At 43.6% G+C, this 24,922-nt stretch overlaps 1 protein-coding gene across 1 annotated transcript; it reads left to right on the top strand.

Moving 5' to 3' along the window:
• Positions 1-4,598: 4,598 nt before the first annotated feature.
• Mrps33 (mitochondrial ribosomal protein S33) lies at positions 4,599-15,389 on the top strand. Its single transcript, XM_048340350.1, has 3 exons — positions 4,599-4,648; positions 8,805-9,046; positions 15,215-15,389. The coding sequence occupies exons 2-3, from the start codon at positions 8,832-8,834 to the stop codon at positions 15,318-15,320; spliced, it is 321 nt and encodes a 106-aa protein (XP_048196307.1). The 5' UTR covers positions 4,599-4,648; positions 8,805-8,831; the 3' UTR covers positions 15,321-15,389.
• The last annotated feature ends 9,533 nt before the right edge of the window (positions 15,390-24,922 follow it).

Genomic DNA, 24,922 nt, shown 5'->3' with positions numbered 1-24,922 from the left:
TTTGCTTTAGTTCTTTCTTTTAGAAGAAGGTCTCTCATCTTTGTGTGGGGCTGGCCTCAGGCTGTGATATTTCTATTTGTGCTTCCTGATTCATCTACCAGTTCCTCCTATGGAGCTGGGATTGTAGGTATATGCCACCATACTCAGCCATGAGAAGTATTCTTAAAAGATCATTGTTAGTGCCAGACACCAGTGGCTCATGATTATAATCCTAGAAACTCATGAGGCTGAGATCTAAAGAACTTCAGTTTGAAGCCAGCCTGGGCAGAAAAATCTGTGAGACTTTCTCTTCAAAATGACCAGTAAAGAAAGAAAGAAAGAAAGAAAGAAAGAAAGAAAGAAAGAAAGAAAGAAAGAAAGAAAGAAAGAAAGGCAGAGGTGGAGCCATGCTTGAGTGATAGCAGTGATAAGAGTGTCGGCTGTAAGCAAGATCAAGACCGAGTTCGAAGCTCAGTACTCCCAAAAAATTTTAAGAAAAGAACGGTTGTTGAAAGGGCTGGGCATCCCACCTGCAATTCCAGCACTTAGAAAGATGACTCAAGAGCATCAAAAGTTCAAGTCTGGCTAGCCTGGAACTACAAAGAGAGAATTGTCTCAAAAGAACAATAACGAAACATTGGTTAGGAGGTATAGGTGGATAAAGTCAATGTCCACAAAGGGTTAACTTGTTTTGTTTCTTCAGTTTTTCCACTCTTATTATTCCAGTTTTCTCTTTGGTAAGTAAGTCTCTGCTGGAATGGTTTCATGGATTTTCTGTTTCCACTTCCGTCATAGGCTGAAAAAAAGTGTTCCTCGAAAATAGCAGATCCTAATTCCTGAAGACTTCAAACCTTACCCTATACTGGACCAGGGCCTCTGAATGTGTGATGAAGTTAAGGGTCTTAAGATGTAGAAACTGGGCTGGGAATGTGGCTTAGTGGTAGAGTGCTTGCCTAGCATGCAGGAAGCCCTAGGTTCAATTCCTCAGCACCACATAAACAGAAAAAACCAGAAGTGGCGCTGTGGCTCAAGTGGTAGAGTGCTGGCCTTGAGCAAAAAGAAGCCAGGGACAGTGCTCAGGTCCTGAGTTCAAACCCCAGGTCTGGCAAAAAAAAAAAAGATGTAGAGACTATCTTAGATTAGCCAGGAGAGTCCTAGATACAATCACATATATCTCTATAAGAGGGAAGCGATGGGAAATCAAACACACATGGAGTTGGTGGCAATTAGGGAGTACAGTGGTATCTGAAAATGATGGTCTTGAACAGAAATGATGTGGCCACAAGCCAACACATGCCAGCCAACAGCCTCTAAAAGCTGGAAAAGTCAAAGAACTGATTCCCACCCCACCTCCCCAGTCTCTACAGGAAATATAGCCCTATCAACATTTGACTTGGGTTCAGTGATACTGAATTTGAACGTATGACCTCCAGAAATGTAAGGGAAAATTCTGTGAGACTAGTATGAAACTCAGTGATTTGACTTAATGATAGCCATAGTACAAACTGCCTAAACATTCACCTGTTACTCTGTATACTTTGTGCTATGGTCTGGACATAGTTTGAGTATGTTCCCCCAAAGTTTTCTGCGGTGAAATTTAATTTTCATTGTACTAAAAGGATAGAAACTTAATCTGTCTGTGTCTAAAGGTGGAGCCTTTGAGAGGTGATTAAAGAAGAGTCTAGTAGGGTGGAGTCCACATGATTGAATACAGTGATTTTACAGTAAGAGATCAGAAAACATAAAGGCACATGCACGTGGGTATGCCAATACACACATACACACTTGCCCCGTGATGCATTCACCATCCCAGTGGGACTTGGCAAGCAAGAAGCGCATCGCCACATGTGGGTCCTCACCTTTGGAAGAGAACCATGAATAAAAAATAAACCTCTTTTCTTTTCTAAAATCACTTTACTGATTTATTTATTATAGGACAGGGGGTTGAGCTCAGGGGGTTGAGCTCAGGGCCTCACGCTTGCTAGACAGATGTCCTACCTGTTTCCTTTATAAGTTTTTCTTTCCTTTGTAGTCTATGGAATATGTGGTATTACATTATTAACAGTAGTTTTAAAAAAAACGAATACACCTCACTACATTTCAGAAAAGATTTATGGTAGTTTATGTAGATTCAGAAATATACTGGTAATACAAATAGTAAGTGAAAATAGATAAAGAAAATGGAGCCAACAAGGGAATGCAAATACAGCAGGCACTCCATTACTACAGGCTCTTCATGGTAGATTCAATCAACTATTAATAAAAACGTTTGAGGGGAAAAAAATGTGTCTGTAGTGGATAGAGACAGAGTTTTGTCATTATTTCCTTAACAATGAGTGCAACAAGCATTATCCAGCCTTTCCATTATATTAAGTTATTTAAAGATGACAAAATATATAGGAATCTGTGCATAAGTTACTAGCCACTAAGGAGGCTAAGATCTGAGGGGAGCTGTTTAAAGCCAGCCTGGAACAGAAAAGTCCGTGAAACTCTTATCTCCAATCACCAAAAAAGCAGGAAGTAGAGCTATAGCTCAAGTGGTAGAGTGCTAAACTTGTGCAAAACAGCTCAAGGACAGTGCTCAGGAATAAGTGCAAGTCCCAGGACTGACATACACACACACACACACACACACACACACACACACCCCACCACCACCAACTCCATAGAAACACAAAAGACAAAATGCAACTTTACCCAGGAATTCTGCTAGTCAGAATGTTTTTTGAACTGTAACTATGCATATGATTCTCATTACTCTCAATGAAAATGTAACTAGAATCATTCGACTCAAGTTTATATGACAGTTAGCTGTACCATGGTTAGTAACCCGCCAAAATTTAACTTGATAAATGAAGCAGGATGGACAAAGGGAAAATGAGGTACAGTCAGCTTACAGCAGCAATAAAGGAGATTCCTTCATATACTTCCCTTAAGATTAAGGGACTGGGGCTGGGGATATAGCCTAGTGGCGAGAGTGCCTGCCTCAGATACACGAGGCCCTAGGTTCGATTCCCCAGCACCACATATACAGAAAACGGCCAGAAGCGGCGCTGTGGCTCAAGTGGCGGAGTGCTAGCCTTGAGCGGGAAGAAGCCAGGGACAGTGCTCAGGCCCTGAGTCCAAGGCCCAGGACTGGCAAAAAAAAAAAAAAAAAAAAAAAGATTAAGGGACTAAAGTCAGTGGGGGGGGGGGGGTGTGGAAGGAAACAGGATAACTTAAGGAAACTGAGGCCTGGTGAAGGCAGCCCAGAAATATGGTATTTAGAGACATAGAAATGCCATTTTGCTTCAAAGAGAGACAACAGGATGCATTCCTTCCTGAGAAAATTGCTTCCCCAAGGTGCCTACAGCCAAATCCTGCCCCAAACGCAGGTAACAGGCCACTGCCTCCTTATGTCGAGCATAATGATCTGTTTTGTGGCAGGATGCATTCTTACCTGGAAGCTCAGAAAGTACCAAGTGTGATCAGAACAAAGATTGCTCAATCTGAAGCCAGACCCTCCTGCATATATGTACCCCAACAGCCAAGGAGCCGTGTGTCTCTGTGTGTCTCTATCTCCCTATGAGAGCACCCACACTGTTAGTGCTTGCTTTTTGTCTGTTACCTGCTTGCTGACTTACACAACAGAGCTCCACTAAGTTTCCTTTCCCATCGCGACTTGTCCAAAGCCAAAGACCCTAAGGGAAGGGTTCCTGCATGTAAGGGGGAAACTTCACCAAACCTCAGCTCTGTCCGGTGACAATAACTACAAATTCCGTTAAGAGGGAGGACAGTTGTCAACGGGTCTCAACCACTGAGACGCCTTGATTCCAAGGCGCGTGGAGGAGTATTTACCTAAGCCTGGAGTTGTGCTTAGAAACAGGTGCTGGCTTCTCAAGCGAACTGCCCAGGATCCATTAAGCGTTGTAACATACAAACGCCTGCAACACGTGGCTTCCTTGAAAGCAGATTCAGTCCGGAGCAAAATGCACAGTGTTTCTACCACGTGCCAAACGGGGTGGGGGTGGGGGTGTCTAGATAACCTACTAGGCCGACAGGTGGGCGTCCCATCGCTGCTCCCTGGCCAGTGGGGTGGAGGGTGGGGAGATGCAGAGGGCCAGGCCCCGGCGGCAGGGGCGAGCCAGGCTTCCCGCACGTGGGCCTGGCCAGGATGGGGGGGGGGGGGGGGCCGCGGGCCAGAACAGCTTCTAAGGACGACGGATGTGAGTGGAGGAGAACGCGAACCCAGAACGGGTCAGAAAGACCTCGGCCTCTGGTGTCAAGTAATGCCCTTCCATGGGAAGGAAAAAAAAAAAAAGCAACCACAAAGAAGTCGGCCATCCCTGAGGGGCCCGACAGGAAAGCCATGACTCCCTCCGCCCCGGGGCTGCGCCTCGAACGACACCCCACTCCCACTGCACCCACTCCCCGCACGCACTCCCTCAAAGCGTCGCCTCCGGGCCTCCCAACTGCGCAGGCGTCGATGTACCCCGCCCCCTTCTCTAGAAGTCCCGCCCTAAGAGAGGAAGCTAGTCGTTCCGGGTCGTTACCCGGGCTCCACTCTAGCCGCCACACTTCCGTTTCTGTAAGCGCCCTTCTGCATTGGTGGCGGGGAGCTTGGAGCAGGGAAGGGGGCGGGTCTTCCGGAACGGGAGGCGCGTGCGCAGGAGAGGAAGGTCAGGAGCAGGTAAGGTGGCTGGAGGCTTTTGGGGGGCGGGTGTTACTGGGAGACTGCGGCCCTGGCGCCGGAGGTCCTAGGGGTCTCCAGGACTGTAGAGTTGCCGGGAGTGAAGCGAATCCATTTCTCTAGTGACCAGCTCGGACGTGTCATCACGTGGGTGTCACCAAAACCCCTGCCCGCCCCTCGCCCTTCCGCGAATCTGCGGGACGCGGGTCGCGCTCCTGTCCTCTGCAGAAATCTCTCCCGGCCCTGGGAACGGTGCGGGCCCCGGGTTCCTTCCTTCCCCTTCCCCTTCCCCTTCCCTTTCCCTTTCCCTTTCCCTTTCCCTCCCTTTTTCTTTATTTCTTTTTTTGTACCGGTCCTGGGGCTAGCACTCTTACCACTTGAGCCACAGCACCACTTCTGGCATTTTCTGTTTATGTGGTACTGAGGAATCGAACCCAGGGCTTCATGCAAGCCAGGCAAAGTGTGGGCCACGTCATAGAGTGCTAGCCTTGAGCAGAAAGAAGCCAGGGACAGTGCTCAACCCTGAGGCCAAGCCCCAGGACTGGCAAAAAAAACAAAAACAAAAACAAAAGTAGTGTTGGTAATTGTAAGGATTTTACATTTTCCTGTTCAGCAACTTAGTGGCTCTTTTCTTCTAATAAAGGATTCTATTTGATAGGCTCATTCCCATTCTCTTTCCTAAAATTTGGGGATTTGGGTTTTGTGATACATTTTCTATGAATCCTCCTCCCACCTTTCTCTTCCCTTCTCTCCCTCCCTCCTCCCAGGTTGGCTTTGGTCTGGTGATCCTGTCTCAGCCTTCCTGGTACCGGGACTATAGCCATGTGTAGTCATATCTAACTTCTTTGAACGAATTCTAATGTGACTTTTTGGTTACTCTCTCCAGTAATGTGCTCATTAGGAAGTGGGCATGGAGATAACAGGACCCTATGATGACCCTGTCTTAGCCCCTCTTCCTCCTGCCTGTCAGGTTCTTAGGTGCTAATCCCTCTGCTATTTTGTTTTTCTAGCGATAAGGCTTTGTAGGAGGAAAATGTTGTAATTGTAAAGTGTATCATCCCCCCTTACACATATGCTACCCTAGCCCCACATATACACTCTCTTCCACGAGTGATTAAGTGGCAACAACAAATCAACAAATATGTCTTGAGTGGAGCATTTGAACACAATTTACAAAGAGGTTTAAGGGTTTGTGTTACACCATTTACTGAAGGCCATTGTCTTGTTCATTTCTCACAATAGCCCTTGCAAGCTAGTATTCAGAAAAAGGATACTTACAGAGGATAGGTAACTTCAGAATAGCACAGGTAGTAAATGGCAGAGCCAGTACTCAAAGCTAGGTCTCAGAACTTCATGTAGCCTCTATTTAAAAAAAAAGAAAAACTGGTTTGGAATTCAAGACAAAATGACAAAGTTCCCAGAAAGGCTTAGAAGTGGGCTGGGAATATGGCCTAGTGGCAAGAGTGCTTGCCTCCTACACATGAAGCTCTTGGTTCGATTCCCCAGCACCACATATATGGAAAACAGCCAGAAGGGGCACTCTGGCTCAGGTGGCAGAGTGCTAGCCTTGAGCGGGAAGAAGCCAGGGAGGGTGCTCAGGCCCTGAGTCCAAGGCCCAGGACTGGCCAAAAAAAAAAGGCTTAGAAGTATCTCTAGAGAGAGACTCTAATCTATATTTGTGATCACTGCCATATGTTTTGTAATATTAGCTATTCTGTTTTCCAGAGATAGCTATTCTTTATCATAACTAAAGTTTGGTTATTTGTGTTTTGGTTTGGTTTGGTGCCAGTTCTGGGGCTTAAACTCAGTCTGGGTGCTGAACCTGTGGATTTTTTGCTTAAGGCTAGTGCTCTACCAACTAAGCCATAGCTTCAATTTTAGCTTTTTAGTGACTAATTGGATATAAGAGTGTCAAGAACTTTCCTGCCTGGCTTTGAACTGTAATCCTCAGAACTCAGCTTCCTGAGCAGCTAGGATTATAGATGTGAACCACCAGTGCCCAGCAAAACTAAAGTTTTTAATGCAATAGGAAGCACTGTCTTAGAGAGAACTGATTAAAGTCACAAAATGCTCATTTGTGATAGTATTTGAAATAAAATTTCACCAGTGGTAAAAAGTATCTGGAAATTCTGGTGCCATATGGTGATTAAACAAAACAAGGCAAAGTTAAAGAAACAATTTTTTTTGTTATTTTTTTAAAATGGTGTTTGGAAATGGCACTCTAAGGTAGAAGAAAGAATTAGCATGCAATGAAACTTTATGTGGCTTCTGAGGGTGTCTTTTAGACATTTCGAATTCTTGGAACTTTATAGTGCCGATTTGTTACTGTTTTCTAGTCTGACATTACATTGTTAATGACTTTTTGTCACTGATAAAAATATAACCCTAGTCTTAACAGCACCAGAACAGTACCAATCTACCAGAATCCACTCAGTCGAGCAAGAGCCAGGGGTGCATGGTGGAAAAGACAAAGCAAAGAACAAGACTTGTATGTAATCCCTATATTGGGGCTGCAGAGACCTTGAAACTGACAGTTTTCCCCTTGCTGGCCTTTAGGTGGCACTGCTGGCCCAATATTGATTGATTGGTCGGTGTTGAAATGGTTTGTGGTTGTTGATATTCTGCAGTTGGCTTAAGGTCAGCCTCTGCTCTTATAATGAATCTTAAAATGGACATTAAACCTCCATAATTTAAACACTGAGTCTATTCTCTCAAACACTGTTTTGAAATTTTATCAAGTGAATAGAGCCCTTGCCCAACACCAGATTGGCATCTTAGCAGATATGTGGAAGTCTTTTGATGTGTTAATTTGATATAAATGCCATTTAAAGGTAATGTATAAATATTTTGAAGAGATATTTTGGCAGCATTTCCTAGGTGTTTTATATATTTTAGGCTTTCAAGATAGATTCGTCCAGCCGGATACCAGTGGCTCACACTTGTAACCCTAGCTACTCAGGAGGCTGAGATCTGAGGATCATGGTTCAAAGGCAACCCAGGCAAAGTTCAGGAGACTCTTACCTCCAATAAACCACCCCTAAAAGGGCGAGAAGTGAAGCTGTGGCTCAAGGAGTAAAACATTAGCCATCAGGAAAATAAGCTCGGGGACAGTGCCCAAGCACAGAGGTCAAGCCCCAGGGCCAGCACCAGAAAGGAAAAAAAGATTTTCTTTTTTTTTTTTTCTGTCCAAAATCAATTCCTTTTTTTTTTTTTAATGTCAGCTAACTTAAGCTCCCAGATAGTCTTTTAGTCAGCAAAGACTTACATTTTATTAAAATTTCAGGTTAGTTAGCATATTTTCCAATAGTGGCCCACATATGTGATCTAGAATAGGGTGGCATAGTTCACTTACATAGCTTTTTTATGTCTTCTGAGCTATACTTTTCGCATATCATGGTTTACATGCTTATATCTTTTTCAACATTCTGTGCCTCTGAAGAAAAAGTGACTCTTTTCAGCTAGCAACTTAGTTTTCATTAATAAGTAAACTAGGTGCCTTGTATTCAGAATAACAGGAATCTCTTAAGCTGTTGATCTCTTATTTGAGCAATTGAATGTCTACTTCTATAGAACTGCTGTCTGTTTCTCCCACGTGGCTCTCAGTCTCTAGACTCTCAGTCTCTAGGCAGAATTCAATCCTGTAACCTAGAGGCCAAATGACCTCATAACTCATTAGCAGTTCTCAGAGCCACCTGGTGCCCTGGAGGGGAACAGTGTTCAAAGGAAGGATGATAAAGACAGCAGCATAATTATTTCTTTGTCATGATTATACCTTTAGATGGCAGGCAGTCAGCATATTTATTTACAGATTGCTTAGGTGGTTGTTTTTCCGAGAGGTATAATGACAGTGCTGAGGTAGAAGAACTTGTTTCGCTGTCCTCTTCATCAGCCTGCACGTAAGTAAACTGACTACCAGTAAATAACTTACTGCATTACAAAGCAGGTCATTGTCAAAGGGGCACTACAGCGAGGAAAAACAGTGTGGGAAGGCAAACGTGGAGCTTGCGAAGGAAATCACTCTCTTCCAAAACATGCCCCAGTGCACACTGGTTCATGTGTGACTCGTTGCTTTTTCGTATTTTTTTTAAAATGCTCATTAGATAATCTTAGAATTTCCCACTCTCACATGTTTATCTCTCTTCTCACTTGCTGTAAGGATCTTGCTCTGTCTGATGCTCAAGAAATGTCTTCACTCTCAGAATATGCGTTGCGCATGACTCGTCTGAGCGCCCGGCTCTTTGGTGAAGTTGCCAGGCCTACGGATTCCACATCCATGAAAGTGGTGAAACTATTCAGTGAACAGCCCCTGGCCAAGAGGAAGGAGACTTACGACTGGTATCCGAACCACAACACATACTTCGCGCTCATGGGCACACTCCGGTTTTTTGGGCTTTACAGGTGATGACAAAAAAAAAAAAAAGGAACTGGAGGATGTTTTTTTTCCCAGCCCTGGGCCTTGAACTCAAGGTCTGGGCATTGTCCTGTGCCTCTTTGTGCTCAAGGCTAGTGCTCTACCACAGTACCACTTCTGGCTTTTTCTGAGTAGTTTTATTTTATTTTCTAGTTGACTTATTTATTGTCAAAGTGATATACAGAGGGGTTACAGTTTCATACTTAAGGCAGTGAGTATATTTCTTATCAAACTTGTTACCTCCCTCATTTTTCTCCCACCTTCCCCCTTCCCATCTCCCATCTCTTCCCCCCCCCCCACACACACACCCCGCCCCAAGTTGTACAGTTGGTTTATAGTTTTGTAAGTATTGCTGTTGCATTGGTTTGCCTTTTACCCTTTGTCTCTCCATTTTGATGTTCCCTTTCCCTTCCCTACTTCTGATAAACATACTTACAATACCCAGAGTACCAAAATCAGTTACAGTGACATCCGGGGTAAAAGCATGGGGAAGAAAGACAAGAAAATGGCATAATTTCACATGATATGCTGGAAATAACAACAATGATAAACCACTTATTTCCATAACTTGGAGTTCATTTCACTTAGCATCATCTTATGTGTTCATATGTACATAGCTATTGAGCTATTGTGATCTTCTGCTAGGACTCTCCTAGATGTGTACTAATTATTACCAGTAAGGGAAACCAGAGAGTCTATGTTTCTTTGGGTCTAGCTCACTTCACTTAGTATGATTTTTTTCCAAGTCTTTGCATTTCCTTATGAATGGGGCAATGTCATTCTTTCTGATAGAGGCATAGAATTCCATTGTGTATATATGCCACACCGGTCATCTACTGAGGGGCATCTGGGTCTGATTAGTTTTAGTAGAGATAAGATTCTCATGGACTTTCCTGCCCTAGCTGACTTTGAATGGCAATCCTCAGATCTCAACCTTCCGAGTAACTAGAATTACAGGTGTAGGCCACCTGAGCCCAGCCTGGGCTCAGTATTTTTATACCCTTTATGTTCTTAAGAGTTTTTATGGATCTTATAAGAGAGACCCAGGTCACTCAAAAGGTATAATTTGTGGGGAAAAGACTTCGTTCCAAATAGCCATAATGAACACACTGGGGAACAAACAACAACAAAAGCACTAAACACATGCTTATTGGGATATTTTATACATATTTTAGTTATGTCTAAAACGTGACTAATGTTGAATTGATACTGGAGCAGTGTTTAATAATTCATTAATCAAAGAGCACTCTGGAAAGAATACTGAGAGAAAAACAGATCCACATGCTGTGGAAGAAAACACCAGGAGCACCGGGGTTGCCAGGGCAGCAGGTTCTTGGTGTCAGCTGAGCAGAGCCCCTGCCCACCCCGATCTGCCTCCTTTCTCTGCTGGTGGCAGTGTTATTGGGATTGTTATTTCCTCCCACTCATTTCTGGCATTTTTATTTTGTAGCTTTTTAGTGTATGAATTAGGTTTAAACAAGCTATAATTCTCGCTAAGAGTAATGTATAAATCACATGGGCTCTTAACATGTTTGGGTACACCCAGTACTATATGCTTATCTAGAAAGAAAAAAGATCAAATATCTGTGTGGTGATTTTTCTTTAGAAAAAGAAAAATTGTTGTTGGGTACTGGTGGTTCATACTTGTAATCCTAGCCAAAATGAGATCTAAGAATCACAATTCAAAGCCAGCCAGGGCAGGACACGCCATGAAGTTTGTATTTCCAACTAACCACCAGAAAACCAGGAGTAGTGCTATGGCTCAAAGTGGTAGAGCACTAGCCTTAAGCAGAAAAGCTCAGGGACAGTGCCCAGGCCCAAGTACAAGTCCCACAACCTACACACACACACACACACACACACACACACACACACACACACACACACACACATACACACAGTATTCTTAGTTAAAATATTATTAGAAATTATACACCATGACCTATTTTGAATGTCTAGAATTGCATGGGACTATATCTCTTGCCATTAGTCTGGGCTCAGAAAATAAAAACTGATTTTATTATGACAAAATAAAATATTGGAAACCAGATCTCCTGAAGAGAGTATAACCCATAATTAATCATATTCAACTATTGAACTGTTTCCTGCTGTTCTATTTGAAAAATGGCTGTGGAGACCAGGGGAGAGAAATAATTAACAGTTATCCCTGGAAAAGCAAAATGATTTTTGTGAGTTTAGTTACCAGTTATGGTAAGGGCTACTCCATGCAAAGCGTTTGAAAGCATCTGGCATAATTAAGCCAGACAGACCCTTCAGTAAAGAAAACCCCATTCAAAGGCCTGCAAAGGAAGCACAGTTTCTTAAAAGAATAATTGATTCACTCACTTAAACAGGTTCTAGGTTTTATCATAGACAGAAACAAATTCCCCTGCCTTGTGGAGCTGTCTTCCTGTCCAAAGGTTGAAAGAAACAGAGGAGGGAAGGAAGGAGGGAAAATCATAAATCAATCAGTTACGTGCTGTGAGGGAAAAGGCAGAGCCGGCTGAGCTGGATGGATGCACTGACAGGGCCCGCGGCGGGTAGAGAAAGGGTTGTTACAGCCTGAACGGAACAGGACAGTCGGCCAGCCCCAGTGAGGGGATGAGGGTTAGGCAGAGCTTAAGGTGGTAAATGAGCCACAAGACACCTAGCGAGGAAGAGACAAGAGAAGGCCTTGCAGAAGTGTGTCTAGAATCACCCAGGAGAAGTGTAGGCTTGGGGATCCATGAGAAGACCACAGGCAGGTTGTGAGAGTCCGAGTAAGAGGGTTTTCATGCTAGAGAAAATAGGAGATCTGCCGAGCGTAACTCATGCCTGTAATCCTACCTAGTCAGGAGAGAGCTAAGGATCACAATTCAGAGCCAGCCCAGACAGAAAAGTCTGCAACACTCTTATCTCCAGTTAACTACCAGAAAACCAGACGTGGTGCTATGTCTCAAAGTGGTAGAGCACTAGCCTTGAGCAAGAGCTCAGGGACAGCACCCAGGCCCTAGGTTCAAGAACAGAAGGAAAACAGGAGATGTGCGACTTATTTTACTTAAATGATTATCTCCATTTCAGTCTTCTTTCTGCAGGTGACAAAAACTTCATTCACTTTGATTACTGAGCAGTAGTCCGTGTGTGTGTGTGTGTGTGTGTGTGTGTGTGTCTGTCTGTCTGTCTGTCTGTCTGTGTCATTTGTCTATTCTCTGATTAAAAGGCACCTAAGTTGATTCCATAGTACTGTGATTAGCGTGGGAGTTCAGATATTCTGTTGCATGCTGACTTTTATTCCTTTGTATATATGCCTGGGGATGATATAGGAGGATCATATTCTTAGTTCTTCATTCAGCCTTTTGAGGAACCTCTGTACTGATTTCCACAGTTACAGCACTAAATGTATACTCCCACCAGTATAAATGTATAAGGGTTTCCTTGCCCCACATTCTTGCCAGCATTTGTTGTTTACTTGTAGATAGACCATTTCTTTGTACATTTATTGGTCACTTATATGTCTTTTGAGACATATATTTGTTTTTATTTCATATGCCCATTCATTAATTGTTCTTTTGGTATTTTTGATTTGTGTATATATTCTGGCTATTATTTTGTGGAATGAGTAGCAGATAAAGATTTTCTCCCATTTTGTAGGCTGTCTTTTATTGCTACAGATGGTTTTATTGTGCAGAAACTTTTTTTTTTTGCCAGTCCTGGGGCTTGAACTCAGGGCCTGAGCACTGTCCCTGGCTTCTTTTTGCTCAAGGCTAGCACTCTGCCACTTGAGCCACAGCACCACTTCTGGCTTTTTCTGTGTATGTGGAACTGAGGGATTGAACCCAGGGCTTCATGAATGCTAGGCAAGCACTCGACTATTAAGCCACATTCCCAGCTCTGCAGAAGCTTTCTAATTGGGGGCTGGGATATGGCCTAGTGGCAAGAGTGCTTGCCTCGTATATATGAGGCCCTGGGTTCAATTCCCAGCACCACATATACAGAAAATGGCCAGAAGTGGCGCTGTGGCTCAAGTGGCAGAGTGCTAGCCTTGAGCAAAAAGAAGCCAGGGACAGTGCTCAGGCCCTGAGTCCAAGCCCCAGGACTGGCCAAAAATAAAAAAACCATGGCTATTTCTGGATCCTATCTATTTCTATCTATTTCTGGATCTAACATTCTATTCCACTGGTCAATATATCTGTTTTTGTTCCAGTGCCATGCTGTTTCTGTAATGTGGTTCTGTAGTATAATTTGTAGTAATAACTCCAGCATTGCACTTCTGCTCAGGATATCTGAGTTTTTTATTCCATTTGAATTTTCAGATTTTTCTCTTTTTGTGAAGAAAACCATTGGGATTGTGGGGATTGCGCTGAACTGTAGGTATCTTTGAGTAATGCAGCCAATTTTCCAGTATTGAATCTGTTTGGAAGATGCCAAAATAATTACAAAAACACAAAAGAACATGTACGGAGAAAGACAAATGATAAAAATACAACAAACTGAATGAAAAATGAATAAGTATTACTTCTCTGGGAGGAGTAACTTCTTCTCCAAAGTCATTTTGTTTCTAGCTTTTTGAAGTCTGCACAGGTTGTGTGGGGACTTAGCTCGCTGGCAGAGTGCCCTCCCAGTACCTTGCCAGACTCTGAGCCAGGACCCCTAGACAGGATGGAGACAGAAAGGGCTATTTGCAAGCTCCCTCCGGCTGGGCTCCGAAGCTGCTGCTTCGCTCCTGGCTTGCATACCAACAGCGCCCACTACACTCATGGCGACTTCTGCCTCTGACCTTGCTCCCAACTTCCTCCCCATGCAGTTTGCTCCCGCCTGTCTCTGGCTTTATCTTAGACTCCCACATTGCTTAGGGTCCTACCAACTCCCACTTGGATTCCCACTCATGTAGAATGCACCCCAACCTAGTGACATCACGGCTCTGGTTCTTTTTTTTTTTTTTTTTTTTTTTTTTTTGGCCAGTCCTGGGCCTTGGACTCAGGGCCTGAGCACTGTCCCTGGCTTCTTCCCGCTCAAGGCTAGCACTCTGCCACTTGAGCCACAGCGCCGCTTCTGGCCGTTTTCTGTATATGTGGTGCTGGGGAATCGAACCTAGGGCCTCGTGTATCCGAGGCAGGCACTCTTGCCACTAGGTTATATCCCCAGCCCCACGGCTCTGGTTCTTGACTGATGGAGTTCCTGCCTCGCTCTTGTTGGTGCTGCTTTCCACCTGGCTCCCACTTGCCCAGAGACAGTAATTCGCCTCCTGATAGTGCTTGGGCTCTCATTTGGACCCTCAAAACTCACAGTTTTCTGGCAGCTTTGGCTTCTGCTTGCTTCTAATTCATCATCTTGCTTCTCTCCTGCCATAATTTTAGGTATGATCCTTTCTGCTCTGTTGAGAATTATTTAGCATTCATAGCTAATCCAGAAGAGGTCTGTTGTATACTGTCCATTGTATTTACAGACTGAAACATCAGGGGGATAGGAATATGGCCTAGTGGTAGAGTGCTTGCCTCACATACATGAAACCCTGGATTAAATTCCTCAGCACCACGTATATAGAACAAGTCAGAAGTGGCGCTGTGGCTCAAGAGGTACAGTGCTAGCCTTGAGCAAAAAGAAGCCAGGGACAGTGCTCAGGCCCTGAGACCAAGCCCCCAGGACTGGCAAAAAAAAAAAAAAATCTAGTGTGTATGCGCATGCTTGAAATCAGGGCTGGCCTGAGCTTTTTTGTTTAGGCTAGCACTCTACCACTTGAGTCCCAACTCCACAAGCTTTTTAGTGGTTATTATAGGTAAGAATATCATAAAATTTTCTTCCTAGGCCGGCTTTGAACCACTATCCTCAGATCTTAGCCTTAGAGTAGTTAGGATTACAGGTGTGAGCCACTGGCAAAACCAATCTATTTTAAAACTGCATAGGCAGGGTTAAAAATTGGGCCCAGCGGGCTGGGGATATGGCCTAGTGGCAAGAGTGCTTGCCTCGTATACATGAGGCCCTGGGTTCGATTCCCCAGCACCACATATACAGAAAACGGCCAGAAGTGGCGCTGTGGCTCAAGTGGTAGAGTGCTAGCCTTGAGCAAAAAGAAGCCAGGGACAGTGCTCAGGCCCTGAGTCCAAGGCCCAGGACTGGCAAAAAAAAAAAAAAAAAGTAATAATAACCAGTTGATTAATGTCTCTTTCTTTGTTTAGAGATGAGCATCAGGATTTTAAGGATGAGCAAAGGCGTCTCAAGAAACTCCGTGGAAAGGGGAAACCAAGGAAAGGAGAAGGAAAACGAGCATCAAAGAAGAAATAGTGTTGCCCATCAAGAAAGGCAATTTCTTGCTGAGTGACTGAGGGGGACGTGTATCTTTCCACACACTTCATTTTTTTTTTTTTTTTTTTTTTTTTTTTTTTTTTGGCCAGTCCTGGGCCTTGGACTCAGGGCCTGAGCACTGTCCCTGGCTTCTTCCCGCTCAAGGCTAGCACTCTGCCACTTGAGCCACAGCGCCGCTTCTGGCCGTTTTCTGCATATGTGGTGCTGGGGAATCGAACCTAGGGCCTCGTGTATCCGAGGCAGGCACTCTTGCCACTAGGCTATATCCCCAGCCCCCACACACTTCATTTTTAATGAAGGATTTGAAGAAACACAATCATGTCATATTGAAGCCCAATCCAGCTATTAACACATTCTAATTTTGCAAAATTATTTTTCTCTACTTTTGTAATCTGGCTTTACCTAATTCTGCAATGGAGCAGGTAAATTATTGTCTAATGACATGTTTAGCGGAGAGTGGGATGTTGGGGGGGTTGGGGAGACTACATTAAACAAGTGTCTTACATTTTCTCATTCTTTCTCAGCCCTAACCTTTTATCTCTCTGCCTATAAGACACTGTCTCCACCACCAAGCTCACAAATTTTATTACCATCTCCACCTACTTCTTTTAGGGCATCTAAGTGGGATCAAAGGCTTTCCTGGGAAAGGGCATATTCAGTGCCTACATGCTTCTAGAGCCCTGGTAATGCAGCAGTTAACAAAAGAAGCAGTCTCTACCTGGCGGAACTTCCAGTCTTGGGGACAGACAAACTAATTTACATGAAATTATATTAGATGCTACTGGAGAAAAGGCCAGAGTTCTGTAAGAGGGTGGATGTATGGATGGGTGGTAGATGGATGGATGCATGGGTGGGTGAGTGTGTGGGTGAGTGGATAGATGATCATTCAGAGGCAATTCTCCTAAACTTGAAGAAATTTTAAAACAAAAAGGGTTTGGGGCTGTGGCTCTAGCTTAGCAGTAGAGTGCTTGCCTGGCATGCATGAAGCCCTGGGTTCGATTCCTCAGCACCACATACATACACAGAAAAAGCCAGAGTGGCACTGTGGCTCAAGTGGTAGAGTGCTAGCCTTGAGCAAAAAGAAGCCAAGGACAGTGCTCAGGCCCTGAGTCCAAAGTCCCAGGACTGGCAAAAACAATAATAATAATTTTAAAAAGCCCTTCCTATATCATTCTCACCCTAGAGATGACTCACTTTAAGTCTGTTGAAAGTGTACTCCTATCTTAACCAACTTCCTCTCATTTTCATTAAATAAAGTAAAAGATAAGCTTTCCTGAAGAAAAAAAAATTAAGCTGAGCTATGGGAGACAAATAAACATTTTGAGAGGGGCTGGGGATATGGGGATATGGCCTAGTGGCAAGAGTGCCTGCCTCCTATAAATGAAGCCCTGGGTTCGATTCCCCAGCACCACATATACAGAAAACGGCCAGAAGTGGCGCTGTGGCTCAAGTGGCAGAGTGCTAGCCTTGAGCAAAAAGAAGCCAGGGACAGTGCTCAGGCCCTGAGTCTAAGCCCAGGACTTGCAAAAAAAAAAAAAAAAGAAACATTTTTGAGAGAAGTCTTTGAAAGAAAGAACACCATTTGCAAAGTCCTAAGGTAAGAAGAGGTTTTCTTTCGAAAATTAAAAACAGACTACTGATTAGCCACCAGAATACAGGCCAGACTGTGAAGGGTTTTGCAGGGTCTGTAAACAACCTTGGACTTGCCAGGGGCACCAGTGGCTCCCTCCTGGTATTCTAGCTACACGGGAGGCTGAGATCTGAGGATCACATTCAAAGCCAGCCCGGCGAGGAAAATACAGGAGACTCTTGGCTCCAATTAATCACCAAAAGGCTGGCAGTGGAGCTGTGTGAGCCACTGGCTCTCCGTCTAGCTTTTACTTAAGAGGGGAAAAAAAGCAAAAGTCAGGAGAACACACCAGGTTTATACAGCTGCCTCACGAGAGCATTTGCATTTTCCAATCCCTCAGGAGACAGAAAAGCCAGCATTTGCATTTGTTTCTGAGCTCTTTCCCCACTGGCCTCTCACTTGGGTTACCTCCCTGGCTCTCTTATAGACTTCCAAGAGTTTCAATTTGTGTCAGGATTTCACTGAAGCAGAAAATCCAGACAACAGCCCACGACATGGGGAACCCTAGGATAGGTGCTGTCTGCCTCACTTGCTTGATGTCAAAAGAACAAGCTCACCAGAGGTGCTGTTCTGAAACTCTAAGTGCCGCCTAGGCGCCCATGTTCCAGAACCCTTGATTCCTACAGATACACCCTGAGAAAAGATGGAAAAATATGCTGAGGAAGACACTAGCAGGTTCTATAAGCAGTAAAATATTCATTTTCTTTGTTCTCTAACATTTTGTGACAGTAAGAAAATAAGACAAAAGGATCCGGTGAGTTTTGCTTGAAGGAAATGAACACATGTGAGCCCTGGAGGCAGAGAAGGGAAAAGGATTGTGACTCTCAGGAGGGATAGGCTGGTTGGTTTCTAGCAAATGCAGGAAGGGATTGCTGGCTCTCTTGCAGAAGCTCTCATTGCGAATGTCATCTAGATTCTGGTCAGCAATCATAGAACCAAGCAAGAAAGCCACACTAGTGGGGCAGCTGGTCTGACAAGTAGTGCACCCTGAAGAAGAAAGCCAGGGGTTGGGTTACTGTGGGTCTGCAGCCCAACTTGAGAAGTTAGGACAGAGCTCCAGGAGAGCAAGAGGCAAGATGACCTCAGCAGTCCTCCGGAGAGGGGAGCCCCCAGGTAAACCAGGGCGCTGCTGCTACCAAGACACAGGCTCTTGGGGCTCTGGTGCAGCCTTTTGTCAGCAACTGCACTCTTAATGGTGAGTGAGCTAAGGCTGAAAGGTGGCAACAGTTAGCTCAAACAAACTAGATACATGTGTCCTCAGGGGGTTCTTTCCATGACCCCTAGAGGCTGCCTGAAACCACTGATAGCAGAGTCTGTCCATAATGCTTCTTCCTTCCCAGACACACCTATGATAAACCAGGCACAATGAGAGTTCAACAATGTATAAAATTAAAAAAAAATATAACAAGTTATTTTGAACTCATAGTTTGTCCATGTCTGGAATTTTCCCTGTAAGATTTTTGGAGCTTGACTACTGGTAACTGAAACCACACACACAAAGACCTTCTGATAGGGAAAAGGGAAACTACAAACATCATTTTTTAGAAAGAGTATTATGAGAAAATAAAGACTTGTTATTCTGTTTTTCATTCTTTCAATTTTTTTCCCCCTCGTTGAACTTAGCTCTTGGTGACAGACTAGTGGGAATAAAAACAACATTCTTGGGGCTGGGAATGTGGCTCAGCGGTAGAGTGCTTGCCTAGCATGCTTGAAGCCCTGAGTTCAATTCCTCAGTATCACATACACAGAAAAAGCTGGAAGTGACGCTGTGGCTCAAGAGGTAGAGTGCTAGCCTTGAACAAAAAGAAGCTAGGGACAGTGCTCAGGCCCTGAGTTCAAGCGCCGGGACTGGCAAAAAACCCCCAAAAAACACCAAAAGTGTTCTTTCCTGGTGCCATTGACATTTGCTGATTATCTTTTCAAAGTGTTTTATCCATTAGTGTGCATTCCTGAAGGAAAGTGCTTTATCCATTAGTGTGCATTCCTGAAGGTCATCTTCTCTGGAGAGGCTCTGCCCACCTCTGGCAGCAAGGTCACAAAAGGGCTTCTCGAGTTTGCAGGCTGACCTGGGTTCAACCCAGGAAGCTGCATTCTGGGCATGCTCTTCCCACTCTAAAACATGAACGCCTGTTGGGGAATTCTAGTGAACCACAATTGAAAGTGAGAAGCCCTAGGTCCAAGAAGCATCCTTTCTGAGCCCCAGGACAGGCCTGCAATGTCATGGGTAGACTGTGTGGTGGTGGCCTAGTCACCTGGGCTTCTGTGGCCTCTAATTGGATCATTCTTGGCAGTAGGCGCACAAATCTGTCTGGGTTTATTCTTGGTCAGTCCTTGGTGTTGACAACTGCTTATGAGCTCATCTCTACAGTGCTCATGTGAGCATGTTTGGGGATCCAGAGGTAATTAGACTACTAATCTCTGGTGCTAACTTCTAGCTACATGGTCTGCTTCAGATTGTCTGTGAAAAGTTGGAACCTACATAAGGGAACTACTAATGTCTTCTTAGATCTTTCTTCTTCCATCCTTAGTCTTATGCAGTCTCCCCATGGCATCCCACAGACAGCATAAGCAGCAGGAAGATGAAAGTGAAGGGAAGTCTAGCCATCTCACTTGGAGATCGCAGATTGCTTTCAGCCTAACAGGCAGCTCTTCCCTACCCTCAGGTTCTATTTGCCATCTCATCAAACCTCACTGGTGCCAGCTCCCTGAGGAGGGTAGAGCTACTAGGTACTGCTCACAAGGTGGGAATAAGAGGGGCTGGGAGTATGGCCTAGTGGTAGAGTGCTTGCCTCGTATAGTATACATGAAGCTGTGGGTTCGATTCCTCAGCACCAAATATATAGAAAAATCCAGAAGTGGCGGTGTGGCTCAAGTGGTAGAGCGCTAGCCTTGAGCAAAAAGAAGCCAGGTACAGTGCTCAGGCCCTGAGTCCAAGTCCCTGGACTGGCAAAAAAAAAAAAAAAAAAAGAGAGAATGAGGAAGTCATTACAGATCATCCATTCTACTATGTACCCCAGAATTCTATTTATTGGCAAAAGTTCCACAAAGAGCATGTACCACTTCTATGATTTAAAAAAAAAAAGCTAAATTTAATAGAACACTGTCATTAGTTCAAACCCAAACATAAAGTACTGCGCTATTTTCTCACTAAAAATTAATATCTAAGAAGGCATCACCAAAATGGTGGTGTATGTCTTCCTAATGATAATTATTATTGTTGTTATCCTAATTATTGTTATCCAATAATTGTTTAAGAAAGAGCTCCATTCGATTAAAAAAAAATCTGTGATGATACTATATGTCTTGCTTTCCTTCTCACTGCCACCAGAGTCCCTCAGACAGGATTTCGCCACTGCCCAGATACCTTGATCCACTGAACTTCCCAGGCCAGTGTAAGCCATACCCTCCTCTGTCCTGAAGGTCCAGTTCCCGTGTCATCTGAGCAGGTGACCTCCGGAATGAGTCACTCTGGATTTACACCCCTGGCTGGTTCAGGTATGATGCAGGATCTATTTCTGAAACGTCATAGTCTCAAAAGGAGAGCTTCTGAATGCTTTTTTTTTTTTTTTGGCCAGTCCTGGGCCTTGGACTCAGGGCCTGAGCACTGTCCCTGGCTTCCTTTTTGCTCAAGGCTAGCACTCTGCCACTTGAGCCACAGCGCCACTTCTGGCCATTTTCTGTATATGTGGTGCTGGGGAATCGAACCCAGGGCCTCATGGATACGAGGCAAGCTCTCTTGCCACTAGGCCATATCCCCAGCCCCCTGAATGCTTTTTTATTAATTATCTCAGAGCAAAAAGCAAAGTCTATCTTGCTTTTTAGATTGTACCAACTAGCAGGCGGAGCTGAAACAGCAACTGCAATGCACAGAGCTTTCCTGCTCTGAGTGTGATCCAGAAAGCCCCTGGGGACCGCTTTGTAAAATGCAGAATCAGAGGCCTACTCTATGCCCTCAGTGACCAAATCCTCGGATAGTTTGTATACAAAGTATGAGACTAGAATCTATAATCATCTCCAGGCCACAGTGGTACCAAAGATCCAAATGCAGCCCTTTCTGGTTTTACTCATAGAAACATTACTCTTTGCCTTCCATTATGAACCAGACCAACTCCTACTCATCCTTCCATGCCCAGCCCAAAGATGAAATATGCCTGGTTCCCCAAGTCAAAACGAATTGTTCCCACATTTCTGCTCCCTTACGTCTTCTGTTAATATACAGGACTGTACAGTCTGTGTGTCATTCTGCGTGCCCATGAAAGTGTAACTCACACCCTGAGTCCTTGGCACCTAGACCAAGACTTGAAGTGGAGACTCAATAAACAGTACATGAAAACCATGACATGTTTCTTTCCATTGTGTAGTCACATAACAATAAATCATGCCATTTTCATGTTTTCTCCTTTAAAAAAAAGACTCATTTTTATATGTTTTAATTGGCACATAACATTTACATGGTGTTTCAATACATGTATATATTATGTAATACTCAGATGGGGAGGAGCCTATCTACTTTTTTGTTTTTGTTTTTGAGGGGATGTGCCAGAGCTGGTGACAAACTCCTAGATGTGGGTGCACCTCCCACCTGAATGTTCCATTAAGTATATCTATCTTCTCAACTATTTATTGTTTCTAAGGGAGGAAAACACTCAAAATCCTTTTCATTTTCTTTTTGAAACTTATAATCCATTGGTGTTATCTGCAGTCATCTTACTTGTTTTTACAATACTTCCACTGGCCTAGAGAGTTGTTTTTGTTGTTGTTGTCTGTCTTTTGTGGGACTTGAACTCAGGGACTGGGCACTGTCCATGAGCTTTTCTGCTCAAGACTAGTGCTCTACCACTTTGAGCCACCACTCCACTTCCAGTTCTAGAGGTTAATTGTAGATAAGAGTCTCATGGACTTTCCTTCCAGGACTGCCTTCAAACCATGATCCTCAGATCTCAGCCTCCTGAGTAGCTAGGATTACAGGCATGAGCCACTAGTACCTGGCAGAGAAAACTGTTCAGTCCACATTTCACTGGGGTAACTATTTCTGCCCCTCTCCTTCTACACCACCCCTCTCCTGAAGCATAATTTATCTGCTGCAGAAGAAATGCCTGCTTACAGGGAAGACTGTGAGTGAGATCACAAAATTATGATTACATTTATTTACATACAGCTTTCTAAGTGCCTCCTTTATTTTCTTGTCTGTGTATATTCTGTATTACTAAATTGTCTACGAATAAAAGACCAGAAAATCGTAAAGAGAAGCAAGTAAAGTAGAAGAGAAGTAGTAACCCAAGAGTCACAATAATTAGTAGCTGGATTCTTAAAATAAACATACCAGAAAACATGCAGGTAATTAAGAGCAGTTAGCAGAGTTGGCATAACCCCTCAGGTTAACAATGAACTCTTGAGACACCAGAGTCATGTGCCAGCTTGCAGGCGAGAACAGAGCCAGAGATGACGTCTGGACAGTGGTGGCAGTCACTGCTCTGTGCTGGTCAGCAGTGCACGGTGTAAGCAGCTAATGAGCCATAGGAATTGTGGTCCACAGCTTGTGGCCTAGCCACCAGTAATACATGGCCTGGCAGTGGTCATTAAGAGCAGTTATCTGGGGGGAGGGAGGAATGAGGGAGGACATAACAAACAGTACAAGAAATGTATCCAATGCTTAATGTATGAAACTGTAACCTCTCTGTACATCAGTTTAATAATAAATTTTTTTAAAGCGGTTATCTGGATAAACTACTGTTTTTGAAGGGACTCTTGCAAAGTAACCTGTGAACAGAGGTTAAATATGACTATCTTTGGACTCAGGAATTCCATATGTGTACCATAGAAATAAACAAAAATGTGAATCAGATTTTTACATGTAATTTTATTGTTACTATTAGGATGATGTAGGGGCTGGGAATGTGGCTTAGTGGTAGAGTGCTCACCTTGCATGCATGAAGCCCTGGGTTTGATTCCTCAGCACCACATAAACAGAAAAGGCCAAAGTGGCGCTGTGGCTCAAGTGGTAGAGTGCTAGCCTTGAGCAAAAAGGAAGCCAGGGACAGTGCTCAGGCTCTGAGTCCAAGCCCTAGGACTGGAAAAAAAAAAAGATGATGTATAGAGGATCTACTGTTTCATAAGTCAGGTAATGAGTACATTTCTTTTGTTGGAAAGTCTTGGCTTTTCCTTTACTTTCCCCCACCAATTAGCTTCTTTTTTAAAATCTATTTATTTGTTTTTGGCAGTCATAGGGCTTGAACTCTGGACCTGGGTGCTGTCCTTGAGCTCTTCAGCTCAAGGTTAGCGCTCTACCCACTTGAGCCTCAACCACTTCCAGTTTTCTGGTGATTAATTGGAGATGAGTCTCTTGGCCTTTCCTGTCTGGGCTGGCTTTGAACTGTGATCCTTAGATCTCAGCCTCCTGAGTACTTCTTTGTAATAGAAAAAACAATCTATACATTCATCAAAAAAATATTGAGTTGTACTTTTTAAAGATGATCTTAGAAATATGACAAAAAGTTAATAGTGTTTACTCTTTCTGGTGATGATATTGTAAATGACTTTTTGGTTTTTTTAATATTGTAATTTTTCTATAATTAGCATGTATTAGTTTGATGAAAATTGCTTAAAGGAAAAATACACTAAGTGTTGTGGACCAATTGAAAAAAATTTGAATATTTTCCTTCCCAAGGCCAGAAGGAAAAGTCAAATACTGTTATAGAGCTTCAGGTTTAATGATGATGACTTGGTGATTAATAGATAATGATTACTTTATTAAAAATATACATCTTCTTAGTGGTTCTGGAAGTCAAAACTAGCATCTCACATATGCTAGGCAAATCTCTACCACTAAGCTACATGACAGCCCTATTTCCTGTGTTGTGATTGCTTTAATTTCAGAGTCCTCTTTTTTCCTTTGTCGTGGGGCTTTAACTCAGCCTGAATGCTGTCCCTGACCTTTTTGGCTCAAGACAAGCACTCTACAGACACTTTGAGCCACAGTACCTCTTCTGGTTTTCTGGTGGTTAATTGTAGATAAGAGTTGGCAGACTATCTTTCCCAGGATGGCTTTGAACTGGGATCCTCAGTAGCTAGGATTACAAGCATGAGCCACTAGCAACAGGCCAGAATCCTATTTAAGACTAATACATTTGCTGTTATTTTGTAATGACTTTTAATATACTTTTCCTGTAATTAGGCCACGTGCCACCAGGTGGCAGAGGTACCTCAGTCATTGATAATTTAATTTAGTAAAGGTTTTTCTCTCTGCCTGTCTCTCTGTCTCTCTGTCCCCCTCCCCACTCCTCTCTCCTCTCTCTCTCTCTCTCTCTCTCTCTCTCTCTCTCTCTCTCTCTCTCTCTCCTGATTGTTTTAATTAGAGATGAGTCTTACAGACTTTCCTGTCCAGGCTGGCTTGGAACCATGGTTCTCATGTCTTATCTTCTGAATAGCTAGGATTATAGGACTAAGCCACAGGCACTGGGCTGTTTAGTATGGATTTTTTTTACTACAAGAGGGTGATCTCAGGCTGGGCATCAGTGGCTCACACATGTAATTCTAGCTACTCAGGAGGTTGATATCTGAGGTTCAAAGCTCGCCTGCACAGGAAAGTGTGTGAGACTCTCATTTCCAATTAACCACCAAAAAGCTGTAAGTGGAACTATGGCTCAAATGGTAGAGCACTAGCTTTGATCACAGAAGTTCAGGGACAGCTTCCAGGCCTTGAGTTCAAGCTCTAAGACTAGCACAAAAAAAAAAAAAAATTAAGAGAGGGTGATCTAGGGACAGTGTTGCTCAGTGGTAGAGCACCTCCCTAGCACGGTGAGGCCTTGAATTTGATTACCAATAACATATATAATGTGTATTATTTATTGATTGCATAGTATTAATTTATAATTTAAAATGTTTAACTTATTAAATATTATAGATAATGCTTTGTAACCAGTAAAACGAAAAGGCAAACAAAAAGAAAATA

This window comes from Perognathus longimembris, chromosome 2, assembly GCF_023159225.1.
Source record: "Perognathus longimembris pacificus isolate PPM17 chromosome 2, ASM2315922v1, whole genome shotgun sequence".
NCBI classification, from domain to species: domain Eukaryota; kingdom Metazoa; phylum Chordata; class Mammalia; order Rodentia; family Heteromyidae; genus Perognathus; species Perognathus longimembris.
This window is presented reverse-complemented; position numbering and strand designations above follow the sequence as displayed.

Coding starts and splice junctions, on each gene's coding strand:
- Mrps33 (XM_048340350.1), top strand. CDS start 8,832: ATGTCTTCACTCTCAGAATATGCGTTGCGCATGACTCGTCTGAGCGCC. Junction 9,047..15,214: donor CGGTTTTTTGGGCTTTACAG/GTGATGACAAAA, acceptor TTCTTTGTTTAG/AGATGAGCATCAGGATTTTA.